Source organism: Mus caroli, unplaced genomic scaffold (assembly GCF_978045245.1).
Source record: "Mus caroli unplaced genomic scaffold, Mus_caroli_1 scaffold_9, whole genome shotgun sequence".
NCBI lineage: Eukaryota > Metazoa > Chordata > Mammalia > Rodentia > Muridae > Mus > Mus caroli.
In genome coordinates, this window is record NW_028227264.1 from 68,369,379 (window position 1) to 68,384,112 (window position 14,734).

The 14,734-nt window shown below is 51.7% G+C and overlaps 1 protein-coding gene across 3 annotated transcripts in view; it reads left to right on the plus strand.

Moving 5' to 3' along the window:
* Positions 1-508: 508 nt before the first annotated feature.
* The window catches only part of Ccdc6 (coiled-coil domain containing 6), a 95,497-nt gene continuing 81,271 nt past the window's right edge, over positions 509-14,734 (plus strand). Inside the window, exon 1 of one of the 3 annotated variants that reach the window (XM_029482560.2) lies at positions 509-1,155. In XM_029482560.2, coding sequence (XP_029338420.1) covers positions 874-1,155 — 282 coding nt within the window. In that variant the 5' untranslated portion in view covers positions 509-873. Of the gene's footprint in view, positions 1,156-13,828; positions 13,884-14,734 lie in introns of those variants that run through there. The other 2 variants (XM_021174832.3, XM_021174833.3) reach the window with 2 other exon arrangements.

Sequence of the window (14,734 nt, forward strand, 5' to 3'; positions counted from 1 at the left end):
TAATCCTAAGTGACCGGTGCAGAGTCTTTGCAGGAGGTAAAGAGAAAAAGGTGGGTGGCGCCTGGTTCAAACAACTGGACGCACCGGGGCCTTGTGGCAAGCTAGGCTAACCTGTGGCTGCCGACACACAGACTGACGGACACACAGAGAGGGAGAGAAATAGATACACAGACACACAGACAGACACACAGATACTCTCTTTTTCGGCCCACTGCAGTGCAACTTTCTGTTCCTAGCCCCAAGCGCGGTCTGCACGGGGCACCCAGGGGGAGATCCACGCGCGCCGGCGCCGATCGAAGGTGCCAGGCTCCAGCTGAGCGGGGGTGGGAGGGTGGGGTGGCCCAAGGAGCCCGGCTGCCCCTCCCACGTGTCCCGGCACCTGCGGGGCTGGCGCTGCGTGGGGTCCGCCTTTCTCCGGAAGAGGCGGCGCGGCGGTGTGTGTGTGTGTGGGGGGGGGGGCTGGGGCCCAGAGACGCAGGGGACCCTCCGGGGCGGGAGCACGTGCACGGGGAGGCGGCGGGGGCTCGAGCGTCTGTGTGCAGCTGCTAGGAAAGCGCTGGGGCCGGGGCTTTGCGGGGACGGCCCGGCGGAGCGCGCCAGAGCCCCGGCGCTGCAGTACTGCCCGAGTCCGGGCGGGGTCTCTGTTCCCTGGCGGAGCAGCTCGCGCGGCCGCGGGAAGCGCCCTCTCTTTCTCCGCCGCCGCCGCCGCGCGTCTGCGCCCTGCCGCCCGCCCGCGCCGCGCTCTGAGCTCCCCCGCTCCCCAGCTCCCCCGCCGCCGCCGCGCGCCCGGCCCCGCGCGCCCACTCGCCGCGCGCCCACTCGCCGCGCGCCCGGCCCTCGGCGCCCCGGCTCCCCGCGCCCACTCGCCCCGCCATGGCGGACAGCGCGAGCGAGAGCGACACGGACGCGGCGGGCGGCGGCCCGGCAGCCATGCAGTCGTCCTGCTCTGCGACCTCGGGCGGCAGCGGCGGGGGCGGCGGCGGGAAGTCGGGGGGCATTGTCATCTCGCCGTTCCGCCTGGAGGAGCTCACCAACCGCCTGGCCTCGCTGCAGCAGGAGAACAAGGTGCTCAAGATAGAGCTGGAGACCTACAAACTCAAGTGCAAGGCGCTGCAGGAGGAGAACCGCGACCTGCGCAAAGCCAGCGTGACCATCGTGAGTGCACCCCGCGGACCAGGGGGGACCCCCGAGTGCGCGCCCCCGTGCGGGGTTGCGGGCCTGCGGGCACAGGGAGCCGGCCTTGGGGACACGAGCGCCCTCCCTCCCTTGAGGTGTTGGAGGTGTTTAGGGAGACTCCCCAACGTCCCCTCGTCGCCTGGGGTGGAGGTCCCTCTGAGCCAGGGCTAGAGGCTGGCGGCGTGGCTGGGGGGGCGGGGTGGGACTTTCTCAACCCTAGGATGCCTGAAGGCTCCAAATAGAGGGACACCCTCTCCGGAGCCCCCGTGAGTGGACGAAGCTGGGGTCTGTCCAGGGGTTAGTTGGGGAGATGGGGTGTGCCACTGGGCTGGGTCCCCAGTTGGCAGGAGGACGGCGCTTTGCTGGATCGCCGGCGCTGGGGGAGGGAGAGAGTGGCCCGGAATCCGGGAAGTGGAGTTTTCTGGCCAGGATGGAAAGGGAAGGGCGGGCACTGAGGCTACACCAGCACCCTGTTCGGAATCCCTGTCCTTTTGGGCCCGGGGGGGGGGCGGGTACAGAGTAGTGGGGAGTGTAACGTCTGGAGCTGGCTGGGACAGGGTTGGAGCTTGAAACCAGGATGGAGGGTGGCCGCTGGGACTGCCTGGCTGAGCAAGGATGTACGTGCGTCTCCTTCATTGGTTCGAGAGTCTTAGGTGTACTTGCCTGCGAGTCTAGGTACTTGACTGGAACACAGGCCATCTGTTCTGTTTCTACTTGGCCCCTCGAGGCTCCCCTGGAAGAGGGTAAGATTAGTCTGAGATCAGCCTCCTGGTGTAGCCGAGTGGAAAGGCCCCCGTAGCGGTGATGAGGCGAAACGTAACTAGAAAAAGTACGCGTTGTGCTCTCACCTCCCATCCTTGCCAACTCCACATCATTAACATGCAGAATCCCCCACAGACAACCCTATTCAGATCAAAACAGTTTCCCAGCCAGCAGCACGGAAAGAAAATGTCAAGAAATCAAGGAGGATAAATTGCCAGAGCCGCTTGCACACAGCTGATTAGACGAAACCCTTCCAGTGGAGAAAAAGAGATTTGGTGGTGGGTCAGGGATCATATCCTGGAGACGAGAACGGGACAAATTTAAGCTGCCCTTGTGCCAAGAAAAAGTGATGTGTGTGTGTGTGCCCTGTGGCTTCTACATGGCTGCCTTGGTTTGTGTAGATAGCCGGTCTCGGTCTCCACTAGAGAGGCAGTGTGATTTGCAACCTAAATAGCAGTTGGTCTTGCAGAAAAGCATCTTACTTGCTCTTAACCAGTCCAGTTCTATGCGCGTACATCTCCAGGCAGCAAGTTACTGGATTGGCCTTTTGATAGTAAAGGAAAGCCATTTGTGGAGGTGACCACTTAAGCCTTTTCTGGGCTAAGAAAGGACTTGGCAGAGTTGCTGCTGAAGAACAGAGGGACAGTTGGAGGTTGTTTATTTAAAATCTGATGCACAGGAACACTATTTAAAATGTGTTGTAAAGGACAGCGTTGGTCCCTTGCAGAGCTGGAACCACGGAAGGGAACAGAACTTACAGGAGGAGGGGGTACCACCTCTCTGGCCTCTTGTTTGCCCGAGCAGCAGGTCAGGCTGCTGTTTGTGTGGAGACAGGAAACACTGTGAAAGGTTATCTGTTTGACCTGCTGACCCATAAGCAGGTCTGTTACTTGTACACAGACACACTGGCCTTGCAGGGACAAGCATGTTCGTTAGTGGCAAGCAAGGCCAGACGCCTCCTGAGTACTTCACAGTGGATGAGGTGGGGGAAGCTTTGGTTCTTCGGCTCTCACTCTCTGCGACCGCTAACTTCCAGTCAGAGCCCTGGTGCTAGGAAGTTGTTCTGTAGTCCTAGCTGACCACTTGCAAGTGTGGGGCAGGCCTCAAAGTTTGTCTTCTCTTCTCTCTTCTCTCTTCTCTCTTCTCTTCTCTTCTCTTCTCTTCTCTCTTCTCTCCTCTTCTCTTTTTTCTCTCTCTTCTCTCTTCTCTCTCTCTTCTCTCTTCTCTTCTCTTTTTCCCCTAACGTATTTAAGGAGATACACGGCCCACCTGAGTACCTCACTCTTGGCAGGTGTTTAAGGGGCTAATTGTCAGGGGCAGCAAAGAGACGGAGGAGGCTGTTCACCTGAGATGTAGATTTGGGGGCAGGGTCCCCCCTCTGAATTGGCTTAAGCCAGGAGAGTCCATGCCAGCGTCCAGCTGTGTGCTGCCCGACACACCTGACTGGGAAGGCTCTGACAGGGGTTAGGTAGCTCATGCAGGCCCCTGCAGGTTTCCTGAGTTTTAGTTAATTTGACACGAAGGGGAATAACGGCATGCCATTTCTTGCTTTCTATGCTCTTGCTCTTCTAATCGGGACATTCATTTTCGTGACGATGTACAGTAAAGGTGATGAAGGCTGTACTTAGATACGACAAGGATGGCCTGTTGACTTTCAGTTGTACCTTGATGGGGTGGGGTAGTGGAGACCCCCTTGGAGAGTAGGCTATTTTCCCCAGTCGGTTGAGGTTTACGGTAAAGACTGGCATAGTTTTTGCCACCTGCTTCCTATACCCTCTGTAGGCACAACTCCCTCCACCACGTCTCCAGAGCAACAGAGTGGGGCAGTTGTTAAGAATTGAGGGTCCCACGTGTACATAGTCTGTGGTTTACCTTAGGGCTCACTGTTGGAGTTGGATATTCTTTTTTTGTTGTTGTTTTGTTTTGTTTTGTTTTTTTCTTTTTCGAGACAGGGTTTCTCTGTGTAGCCCTGCCTGTCCTAGAACTCACTCTGTAGACCAGACTGGCCTCGAACTCAGAAATCCGCCTGCCTCTGCCTCCCAAGTGCTGGGATTAAAGGCGTGTGCCACCACTGCCCGCTCCCCTCTCCCCCTTTTTTAAATAAAGATTTGTTTGTTTTACATATGTGTTACTCTCTTGAGACATACCAGAAGAGGGCATTGGATCCCATTACAGAGGGTTGTGAGCCACCATGTGGTTGCTGGGAATTGAACTCAGGACCTCTGGAAGAGCAGCCAGTGCTCTTAACTACTGAGCCATCTCTCCCGTAAGACCTGGATATTGCTGAGCCCTCCCTCACTGTAGTGGAGATGTCCTATGGGTGTGGAAAGGTTTGCCCTGTCACACTGGGTAGAATGAATGGAAGGATTCCCTATGCTCTTTCTTTTGCGTGTGTATGCATGTGTGCCTGCCCGTGCACACGCTCACACCATGCATGCATACGTATCTATGGAAGCCTGGGATTGTGTTCTTTGATTTGTCTCTTCTTTTTTGAGATAGGGTCTCTCTCACGTGACCCCACAGCCTGCAGATGAGGTTAGTCTAGCCAGCCAGCCAGGCCAGTTTGCTCAGGGGTTTCTCTGTTTCCACCTTCCGAGGGCTGAGATTACAAGTGGCTGCTAGGCCCATCGAGGTTTTGATGGCCTTTCCTTGGGTTCTGAGAACCTGGTCTTCATGCTTATACGACAGGTGCCTTATCCAATGACCCTCTACGGTATTTATTTTTTTGTGGCTTGTTTCTTTTTAGGGCTTGGTTGTGACCATTTATCTACTGAAGGGCATCTTAGTTGTTTGCAAGTTCCAGCTGTTGTGAATAAATCTGCCTTAAGCATTCACATCCATTTGTCTAGACGAAAGATTTCAGCCCATTTGGGTAAATACCCAGGATTAGAGTTGCTGGGTTATGTGGTAATTGAGTGTTTACTCTCTTGTAAGAAATTGCCAGTGATAAGTGATGTTTGGGGGTGCTCTCCCTCACAGAATGCCGTCCTGCTCTTCCTGGATTCTGATCTTTCTCACAGGCCTGTACTGGTCCCAAAGTGATGTACAAGGCTCCAGTGAGCTCTCCTGTCTGCTCTGGTAGAGCCCGTTCATTCCCACTGCGAATCCCAGTTTTAAAAGGGTGGATCCTTTGGTCTGTTTCCTCAATATCTCTATAGTAAGAGGAAGGCATCGCCTGTGGGGAGAGAGTGTGTGACTTGTAACAGGCCTCATCTCTTGGCCTGTCTATCACATGGGGGAGGGGTTAGAGCTAGTCTTCAGTAGCATCAGAGATGTTTCGAGTGACTATCCAATTTTACCCATTCAATCAGCAGTAGAGGCAGGCTACTGATTATAAATGGCTTTTTTTTAAGAGTGGGAAATAAACAAACCAAATGTTTAGTCACCCCTTCAAATAGTGTTTATGTGTTAGTCCAGGTTAGTGTGTGGCAAATCCTGGAAGAGTGTGGTCTCTGGTTGTCTGACTCAGAGCCTGAGGGTGGTCCAGGAGTGGTTTCTGGGCAGGTGTGGGGGGCACAGTTAAAGGGTGGTCCCAGGAGTTCTCAGCCATCTGCTGGGGTGATAGGTGTGAACAGTGTTCAGCTGCCTCCTGTCTGCTCCTGACTTTTCTAGATAGGCTCTGACATTTGGTAACTTTAGTTTGGAAATAAAGGCCTGGAATAATTCATTAAGATTTAAGTGTGTCTCCTGATTGTATAACAGATCCCTTCTTTATAGAAGTTTAGGTCAGTGTAGACATAAAAGGTTTTTTGTTTGTTTGTTTGTTTTTTAAAGATTTATTTATATGTGTTTGCCTGTATGCATGTATGTGCCCCACATGTGTGCAGTGCCCTCAGAGGCCAGAAGAGGGCGCTGGAGCCCATTGAGAGATGGATAGGAGTTGCCGTGTGGGTGCTGGGCACTGAAGAGAGTCCTCTGGAAGAGCAGCCAGTGCTCTTAACCTCAGAGCCATCTCTCCAGTTCAAAACAAAAGTGTTGTGAAGTGGTAGCCCAAACCAACGGCCAGACTGTGGCATGTTCAGAACCGCTGACGCTCATCACCCATGGTGTCCATACCCAAGGAAGCACACCCTGCACGTAGCTCATTGCGTGTGTTTGGGATAATGTACAGGTGCAGCCTCAGACACAGTTTTCCATTTTTAAGACTTTAAAATGGCCCCTGGAGAAAGGTGGAGTGTCTTTTCTCTGTAGAAAAATAAATTTTGTTTAGGTTCTTACAGAAGCATGCACTGAGGACATGTCCCTTACACGTCCCTTACACGTCCCTTACACGTCCCTTACGACACGTCTCTTAGGGAATAGGGAGCCCAGCATTAGGTCTGTCTGCACACAGCTCTTAGAGAGAATGCCTTTGAGTACTCTGCATTGAAAGTTCCGCAGGTTTTACCTCTGTGAGTGCCTTCTGGGTGTCTCCTACAAGACACCCAATGCTGGAGGAGGTCACCATAGTCTTCTGTAATCCTCTTGTCATTCATTTGATAGGGATGGGGGCTAGTTAGAGAATTCCAGAGTGCCAGGTTCATGGGGATGGCTGTTCATGACCTCAGAAACCGGTTTTGAGCAAACACCAGAGCTTCTCTCTCTCTCTTTTTTTTTTTTTTTGGTTTCTCTGTGTAGCTCTGGCTGTCCTGGAACTCACTTTGTAGACCAGGCTGGCCTTGAACTCAGAAATCCGCCTTCCTCTACCTCCCAAGGGTAGATTAAAGATGTGCGCCACCACGCCCAGCAACACCAGAGCTTCTTAAACTTTTTCATTTGTTCTCTTTCGAGCCAGGTCTGCTTTCCTTTGGCTTCCCAGGCTGTGTCACTGACTGAACTTGTGTTCTCCTCCTGATTTGCCGGCCGTGTGCATCTCTGAGTCCACATGGGCCTGGACTGAGTTCCCCGGCCCTCCTCTGGCTGCTCTGCTCTCCTCCACCCTCCCTTCTCCAACAAGAAGTCTAGTAGTCTGTGCTGTCTCCCCAGCCAGTGTGCCTTGGCAGTGATGCTTTGTGAGCTATACCTGGGCAGCCTCAGAACCCATCTGCTATCACCCCTGTCTGGAAGAGATGTGGGGTCTTCCCGTGGGGTCAGGTTTTTCCTTCTTTGCCCATGTTCCTCAGAGTCTGGCTTACGGGAGGCACACACATGAGGGTTGGCGAGTTGGCTCAGGGGGTTCTCTGTTCATGTTGGTTTTCTGGGGTTACGGTATTGTTGCCTGTACTTTAAGGTCATAGGCCACTCCTATCATCACAGCTAACCCCCTCTTCCTGGTTTACCTGATGGGATAGGTAGATGGCGGATACACTATATATATAATGGGGACTCAAAGGCCACATGTGCCCTAAGCTCTGGCCTCTGCCTGCCAGGCTACCTTGTAGCACGGAACTGGATGTTGGTGCTGCTTTTCATTTGCAAAGGGACAGAGTGTCTTCAGGTCGAGACTGAGGAAGGCCCGGGACAGCAGCAGGACTGTCCTAACTATTCAGGTTCATGTTTTGTTGCTTTGGAGGTGTCGATGGTGACCGATCATTTCAGATGGTTCCTATGGCTTCTTTTAGATTAAAATCACCTACTCTGCCTCTGGGAAGCATCCGTGGTCATCATAGGTGATGAGATCCTGGGGACTTGGGTTTTAGATTGAGGATGGATGCTGAGAACAGGGTTGGGGAGCTTCAGTCCGGAGCTGTCCATTACCAGTGATACTCCAAGTGGAGTCAGATGTCTGTGCTGTCTGTATTTGTCTTAGTGCTTGGTTCCCCTTGAAATCCTGCCTTCCCGGATGTAGCCAGGTTTACACCCAGAGATGCTAATGGTTGTGTTTAAGATGCAGCAGGACTGAGTGGGGAGGAGTAAGCCATCTTTCTTGTCCTTCCGGCGTAATTTTTTTTTTCCCTCAGTGGGGGAGGCATTGCATTTTCTCCTCAGTCACAGCGCCAGTTGCTTTTAGGTATATTGAATTATTGTCAAAGCCAGCGGAGTAAATGCTCACAGGTTCAGTGTGTTCTTGACAGGAAAGGAGGCTCTAGAAAACACTGACAAAGGCCAGGATCTCAGAATGGAAGCTTGTTGGCTCTTCTTGTCTTCTAGAGATTATCGTGTGCTGTGTGTGTGTGTGTGTGTGTGTGTGTGTGCGCGTGCGCACGCGCGCGCGCTTGTGTATACATACATATACACCTTATATTTTATGGTGTCAGATGCAGTGTGAAGTTTATCCCTACACCAGGGTCAGTGGGAAGCAAATACCACTTTAATTCCCTCAGGGATAAATACCGAGAAATCAGGGCATAGGTTCCACAATGTGAGTACTGCTCCCTTCGTGCCTCTAGATCCAGTGTGGGGAGCCTTTTACTCCTTTGTTGAATTAGTGTACATTCATTGTACAGGTTGGTGGATCTCATAAGGACCTTTCCGTCCAGGTACCTTAATCTTCATGACCCTCCTGCATGGAGCGTGTTCTCCGTGGTTGAAAGTCAGGATGCTTCATTGTTTGATGGCAGGGCATTAAGCCTTTTACCCGGTTATCTTTTATTTCCTCAGAAAGGCACAAGATGGCAGGGAGTCATAAATACAGCCTTAAAGAGACAGGGATCAGTCTTCAGACCCTGCACCAGACCTCTTGTGCTGAGTAATACCCAGAGGCAATTTGGAGGCTCCTCAGATGACCAGCCAGGACCACACCTGACTTGATCCATCTTGGCCCTGGCTGGGCATTGGAGGAACCTGAGTGCAGAGGAAATTGGGGCCCAGGGGGTCTGATCCCTGGTGTCCCCGTGCAAGGGAGAAAGGAAGTCCGCACAGACTCCTCCTGGGTTTCTGAACCAGGGCACTCCTCCCTTTGGCCTTTCTAAAATGAAGCTTGTCTAACTTGATAAGCATCTGCCAGGAAAGTTTGGTGTTGGAGCCCCTCACAGAGTCTTTAGCCCGGAGTTTAACTTGTGTCAGGGAGCTGGGGAGCTGTTGTTCAGTTCTTCTGTGCTGAGATGTCTGTGGTGCCTTTGTTGTATGTATGTATGCATGTATGTATGTATGTATGTGGGTCAGTGACGGTTAAGATTTGTGATTTGGGTCTGTCAGCACAGCAGGCTAAACCCCTTGGTCCACCAACCCACCAACCTCCCTAACATGGAATCATGTTGATGGAGCGTGACTGCCAATGTTTTTTTTTTTTTTTTTTTTAACCCAAAATTGTGGGAAAGCAAAAGACAACTTAAGGTAAAGTTAATTAGGGAGAGGATCTTCTGGGCAGGGTTGAAGCCCAGCTGGTTAAAAGCCCAATGCTGATGGATGGATGGGGCTAATCTCTCACACATCTGTTTCACATCTGTCCAGACTCCTCCACCCCCACCCGCCTCCCCAGGAGGCCAGGTGTGCCTCTAGCTTGAGCTGCTTAATCCCCACCAGGGCATCCCAGGGCACAGGGGACATCATGTGGGGCCATGCTCAGTGGGGAGTGGAGGAGGTGTCCTGTCCTCACCAGCACAGGTCAACTTTCAAAAGGGCTCTCCCAAGAGGGAAAGAGGAAATGGGAGAAGACAGTGGATTATGGGTGCACCTCAGCGCAGCACTCTAGTTGCCTGCGTGGAATATTCCACGAGTTGTTCGCATAAAGGGACAAAACGATTGTTTTCTGGCGTAGGCCTTGAAAGATGAAATAAGAGGGGCTCAATGATGGGTGTTTGGTTGGTTGGTTATCCTGAAACACCAGAAAATAACTTGTGTCCTGCAGAGAGTTTTGTGTGGAAGAGGGCTCTTCCCCTGATGGACCTTCATCCATGCGGAGCCCACACACTGCCTGAGCTTCATAAGTGACTCCAGAGGGTTTAGGTGATGGATGAGCTTGAGAAGAGCTGGCTAGATGCTTTCAGTGTCTTTGTTAGCAGAGAGCACATGACGCACATAGGTGGCCACAGTCAGCACTGGGTACCACTGTGAAGGCCTGTGTCTCTTGGAAAAAATACCAACTCTTACCTCCTTGAGCCTTGAACACAAGGAGCTGGTCATGGCATGGAGCTGTTTGAGGCCCTCAGAGGAGAGGCTGGGAGCTTCTCCTTATGTATTCCAAGTTCTCAGTGTGCACTCTGCTGCTTAACCAGGTTGCAGTGTAAGGTTTGGGGCCCCAAGTGCACCCTGAGTGAGTGCTGTGTAGTGTAGTGTCACCACTAATGACAATGGGGGAACGCTACACTCGGTAGTGTCTCAACTTTCCCTCTCTTGTGAGCTCTGTTTGTGGTGACTTTTAATAATCGTTTATTTATTCATGTTATTTATCTGCGGCGTGCTGAGTGGAAAAACCACGGCCTTCAGCATTCCAGGCAAGGACTCTTCTCCCGAGTGTGACAAAGTCGGCTCCTTTTTATTTAATTCTTTGTATATTTTATGTAATTCTTTGTACATATGTGTGTGGGTGTTGATGTGTTCTTGTGCGGGAACTTGTGTGTCTGTGGGCACAGAGGTGGCTGTTGGGATGCTCTTCCTGTGTTGCTCTCCACTTTGAGACAGGGTCTCACAGACAGCTCACCAGTTGGCTAGACTCATGCAAGCCCTAGCGCCATACCCTGTCTGTGTCTTACGTGGACTTGGCTGTGCTAACAAGTTTTATGTCAGCTTGGCACAAGCTAGTGTCCTGTGTGAAGAGGGAACTTGAATTGAGGGAATAGCTCTACCAGATTGTCCTGTGGCCTGTGGTAGATTTTCTTGGTTGATGCTGGAGGGCCTAGCCCATTGTGGGTGGTGCCATTCCTGGGCTGGTGGTCCTTGGTTCTATAAGAAAGCAGGCTGAGCAAGCCACAGGGAGCAAGCCAGTGAACAGCACCCCTCCATGGCCTCTGCATCAGCTCCAGCCTCCAGGTTCCCTGCTTTGAGTTCCTCCCTGACTTCCCTGGATGACGGACCACAAGCAGTCAAAGGAAATAACCCTTTCCTCCCCCACACTGCTTATGGTCACGATGTTTTATCAGAGCCATTGAAACCTTAACTAAGACAGTGGGGCTCTAAAGTTAGGTCCTTATGACTGAGGCAAGCTCTTCAACCAACTGTAGGTTGAATAAACTGTCACTTGAAGGGGGAAGGAACACATTAAAACTTATAGAATTCTTGCCAACATTTTCCCACTTCCGAATCTTTTCTTTTAAATGTATGTGAGTTTGTGTGTGTGTGTGTATGTATACCGTGTGTGCAGTCCTCACAGACGTCAGAAAGGGGGTTGGGTTCCCTGGAGTTGGGGTTACAGATGGTTGTGAGCTGCCAAGTGAATGCTGGGAGCTGAATGCTGGTCCCCTGGAAGAGTAGCCAGTGCTCTTAACCACTGAGCCACCTCGACAGCCTCTTGTGGATTAGAGAGATGCGAAGGGTGGGATTTTGCATGCAGCCTCATTTACATTTGGGGTGTGTGTGTGTGTGTGTGTGTGTATGTATGTGTATGTGTGTGTGTGTGTGTGTGTATTCTCTCCTACCATGTGAGGGGCCAGCTTGTTGAATCCTCACTGTAATTCTGCAGATCAGTCCCTCTTATACTCTTTGCTATGAACCACAAGTAGATGAACCAAGGTTTCATTATTTGACGGTGTGTGTGGGTGGGTGTCTTAGGCTTTTCAGATGATGCCAGGGTTTGAACTTGGGTCTGGTTTCCAACGGAGCGCACAAGGTGACAGCCGGCAAGAGGGTAGTATGTTAACTTAGGGGCGGTTTCGTCTTCCTCTGGTTGTAAGCATAGGGCTGCCCCATTCATAGCAAGTTCCCCAGGATGCTTGGCCTAGGGGATGTTTGTCAAGGCAGGGGACTCTGGGGAAAGCAGTCAGAGCAGAGAGGGTTGTCTACACTGTCGGAGGCTTGTCCTGCCGTCTGTCTGTTTCCACTTTCCAGCCCTGCACTCGGTTATTCCATTCCCACACCGTGTCTTTGGTTCCCATCCCAGGCCGGAGTCAGTTTCTACTACTGTGCTTCTGTTACAGCCGCTGCTTAAAAATAGTCCGATGAGTGTAGGGCAAGGAGCCCCCCCCAGCCCCTGGCCCCCAACAAAGTTTGAGTAACTGTTGTGTGTCTGGCAACTGTTCCTTTACGTATCGTCACGCTTGATCTGGACCAGTGCTTCAACCTTCCTAACGCTTCGACCCCTTAAAAACAGTTCCTCATGTTGTGGCGATCTTCTGTCGCTGCTTCATAACTCATTTTACTATTGTTATGAATCCTAATTAAGTAGCTGATATGTGACCCCCTTTGGAGTCGTGACTCACAGGTTGAAGGAGGGCAGTTGTTATCCAAGACAGGAAGGAGAAACAATTTAAGTGAGGAGAGGGATAGGTGTTTCCTCCCCCCTCCCCCCACCCAGCTAAAACACACATGCCTTGGGATGAATGGATCTTGGGAGGAGAGAGGGGAGCCGGTGGGTGCTTCTGTGTGGACTCTGCCCTGCCCCTTGAGGAGATAGGAAGAGAGAGAAGGCAGTTAAAGGTAAGGGCATCCCGACTTTGAGATACTCACCTCAGGGTACACAGTGCTGTCTCCTCTCACTTGTACCTGGACACTTCTCACCATACAGGTGTACGATCTCCCAGTCATGAGTATAAGGACATTTTGACTCTTCAGAGATTGCACTCTGTGCTGGGACAGGCCCTTGCATGGTGACCTGCTTGGGAAGACCCTGCTCTTGTGAAGGACCATAGCTATTCAACACGGTGTGTATGTGGGGGGGTTAATTTGGGCAGCACTGGTATGCTGTGCAAACCTTTGAGGGGAGCATGGTGTAGTTACTGTGAAGTGCACAAGATTCCCACAGATGAATTGGATGGTGTGGTGAATTTAGAAAGGAAACGTTAGGCGCCCGTCCTGATGCTGGCTCTCTGGTAGAGCGGTGGGCTCTCTGGAATCCTGATGCTGGCTCCTGGGATCCTGATGCTGGCTTTCTGGGATCCAGGTCAGGATAGCAGCTATCAGCATACTCTCTGCCATCAGATCAGACCCCCGGTGGTCTTTCTGACTCCTCCTAGTAAACATTCCTTTTATGTCCAGACTTCACATGGTTGGGATTACACAAAGTATTTGCGCATTTGGCTTCTTTAAATCCTAGTTTTGTTACGAGTATTCAACAACATCCATGCTGGCGACAGGCTGGGCATTTCTTACTGCTGGAGGATATTTCACTCCATGTCTACCTGTCAGGTTTCAGTTTTAGTTTCTTCCATTTGGATTCTGAAGGCCCTGCACTCACCATGTGTCCCCTGCTCTGTCCTGTCCTCAGTGTGGATTTTAAGACATCATCTCAGCCCAGTGCAGATGCTTAGAGTACATTTCAAAAACATTCCTGCACTGGCTAATTCTCCAAATTGACTGTAGAAAAAAAAATGATATTTTAAAAACTAAGAGAGGAGCTTGGATGCCAGAAACCTCAGGCCAGGGAGCACCTCGCCTCAGCTCAGTTTCTTTGGGCTTCTGCTTCCCTGACACTAGGAAATGAGATGCAGAAGCCAGGCTTGCATTAGCCCTTGGGGCTACGCTGTTCCAGGAGCCCTGGGCAAGCCTGCTTTCAGAGCAGCTCCATCCCTTTCCACCCCCAGAGTTGAAGGGCTCTTTCTGTTCCTTCTGGAAAATAAAGTGAACACGTACCTTCCAACTATGGACTATGGAAAGACAGGGCTGTTCTGTTCAGCTTCTCTGATGTATGTGTGGCCTTTGACCCTATTCCAGGCTTCCAGTAGGTGAACTTTGGTGGGCAACACCCTAGTGCCACTTCTGTTTAGGTGTTGATTTAAAGAACAGAAATCAAAACATAAATCTTTGCCCTGCACAGGCATGGGACTATGTGCAGGCATGGGTGGGGCTATGTGCAGGCATGGGTGGGGCTATGGGCGGGGCTCTATGAAAGCATAGATGGGGCTATGTGCAGGCATGGGTGAGGCTTGGGTCTCAAAGAATGGCTGAAGAATGCAGACATGGAAAGACAGCTCAGGAGCAGGAGCCAGTGGCAGGTCTGGTAGACAGAAATTTGCTGTGTTTCCGTGGGGCTCTCTTTTTCTCTCTGTTGCCTCAATCTCTCTCCGGCAGTAGTATTAGAGACCTGGGGACTTAGAAAGGTGCAGGGCTGTGTTTCTTCGAAGCACGCAACACTTGAGCTTTGGGGGTGGTGAGAGAGAGGGTACACCTTCTCTGTTTCATGGACTCTTGCTTTCACCACCTACAAAGAACGCAGAGTAAACCACTGAGGGATGCCTGTACCTCCTGCCGTAAACCAGGAGAGGTTACAAACGAAATAAGATACAGTGGCCTACATTAAAGAAGATTTTTCCGCACACCTCGAATGTTGTATGGAGTGCACGCTGTTTGTTGTTTGTCTGTGCTTATGCTTAACTGGGCATTGGGTGTTCTGCCTGGCAGTTCTGAGCCCTGCCGCTGCTTCCCATCCTCAGTCTGCTCTTCAGACCTTGGGCCATCTCACCTCTCTGGGTTTGTGGACTTCACTTACGGAAGGAAGCTCTCAGGCCCTGTCTGTGTTACTTGTGTTCCCTGGCTTTCAGTGACTCTGAGTTTGCCTCTTGGCCTGTTTTCTTTCTTTTCCCTCCCTTTTGGACCAGGAGGCGGCCCCACCCAGTGAGCTTTCCCCGCTGGGTTCTGAGACTTCTGATGGGCACAGTGCCTCTTGTCCTCACTTTGCCTTTCTGCCATTGGCTTCCTCTCTTCCATGTCTGGCTCACTGTCTGGTATCTCTCTCTTAGCCACATGTCCGTGTGTCCTTCCCCCGCCCTCAACTGTGGCTTTCTTTTTCTCTAGAGCTTGTTTAGGAAGACTTGGTCTCTCTCCATGAGGGAATATACCCTTAGGA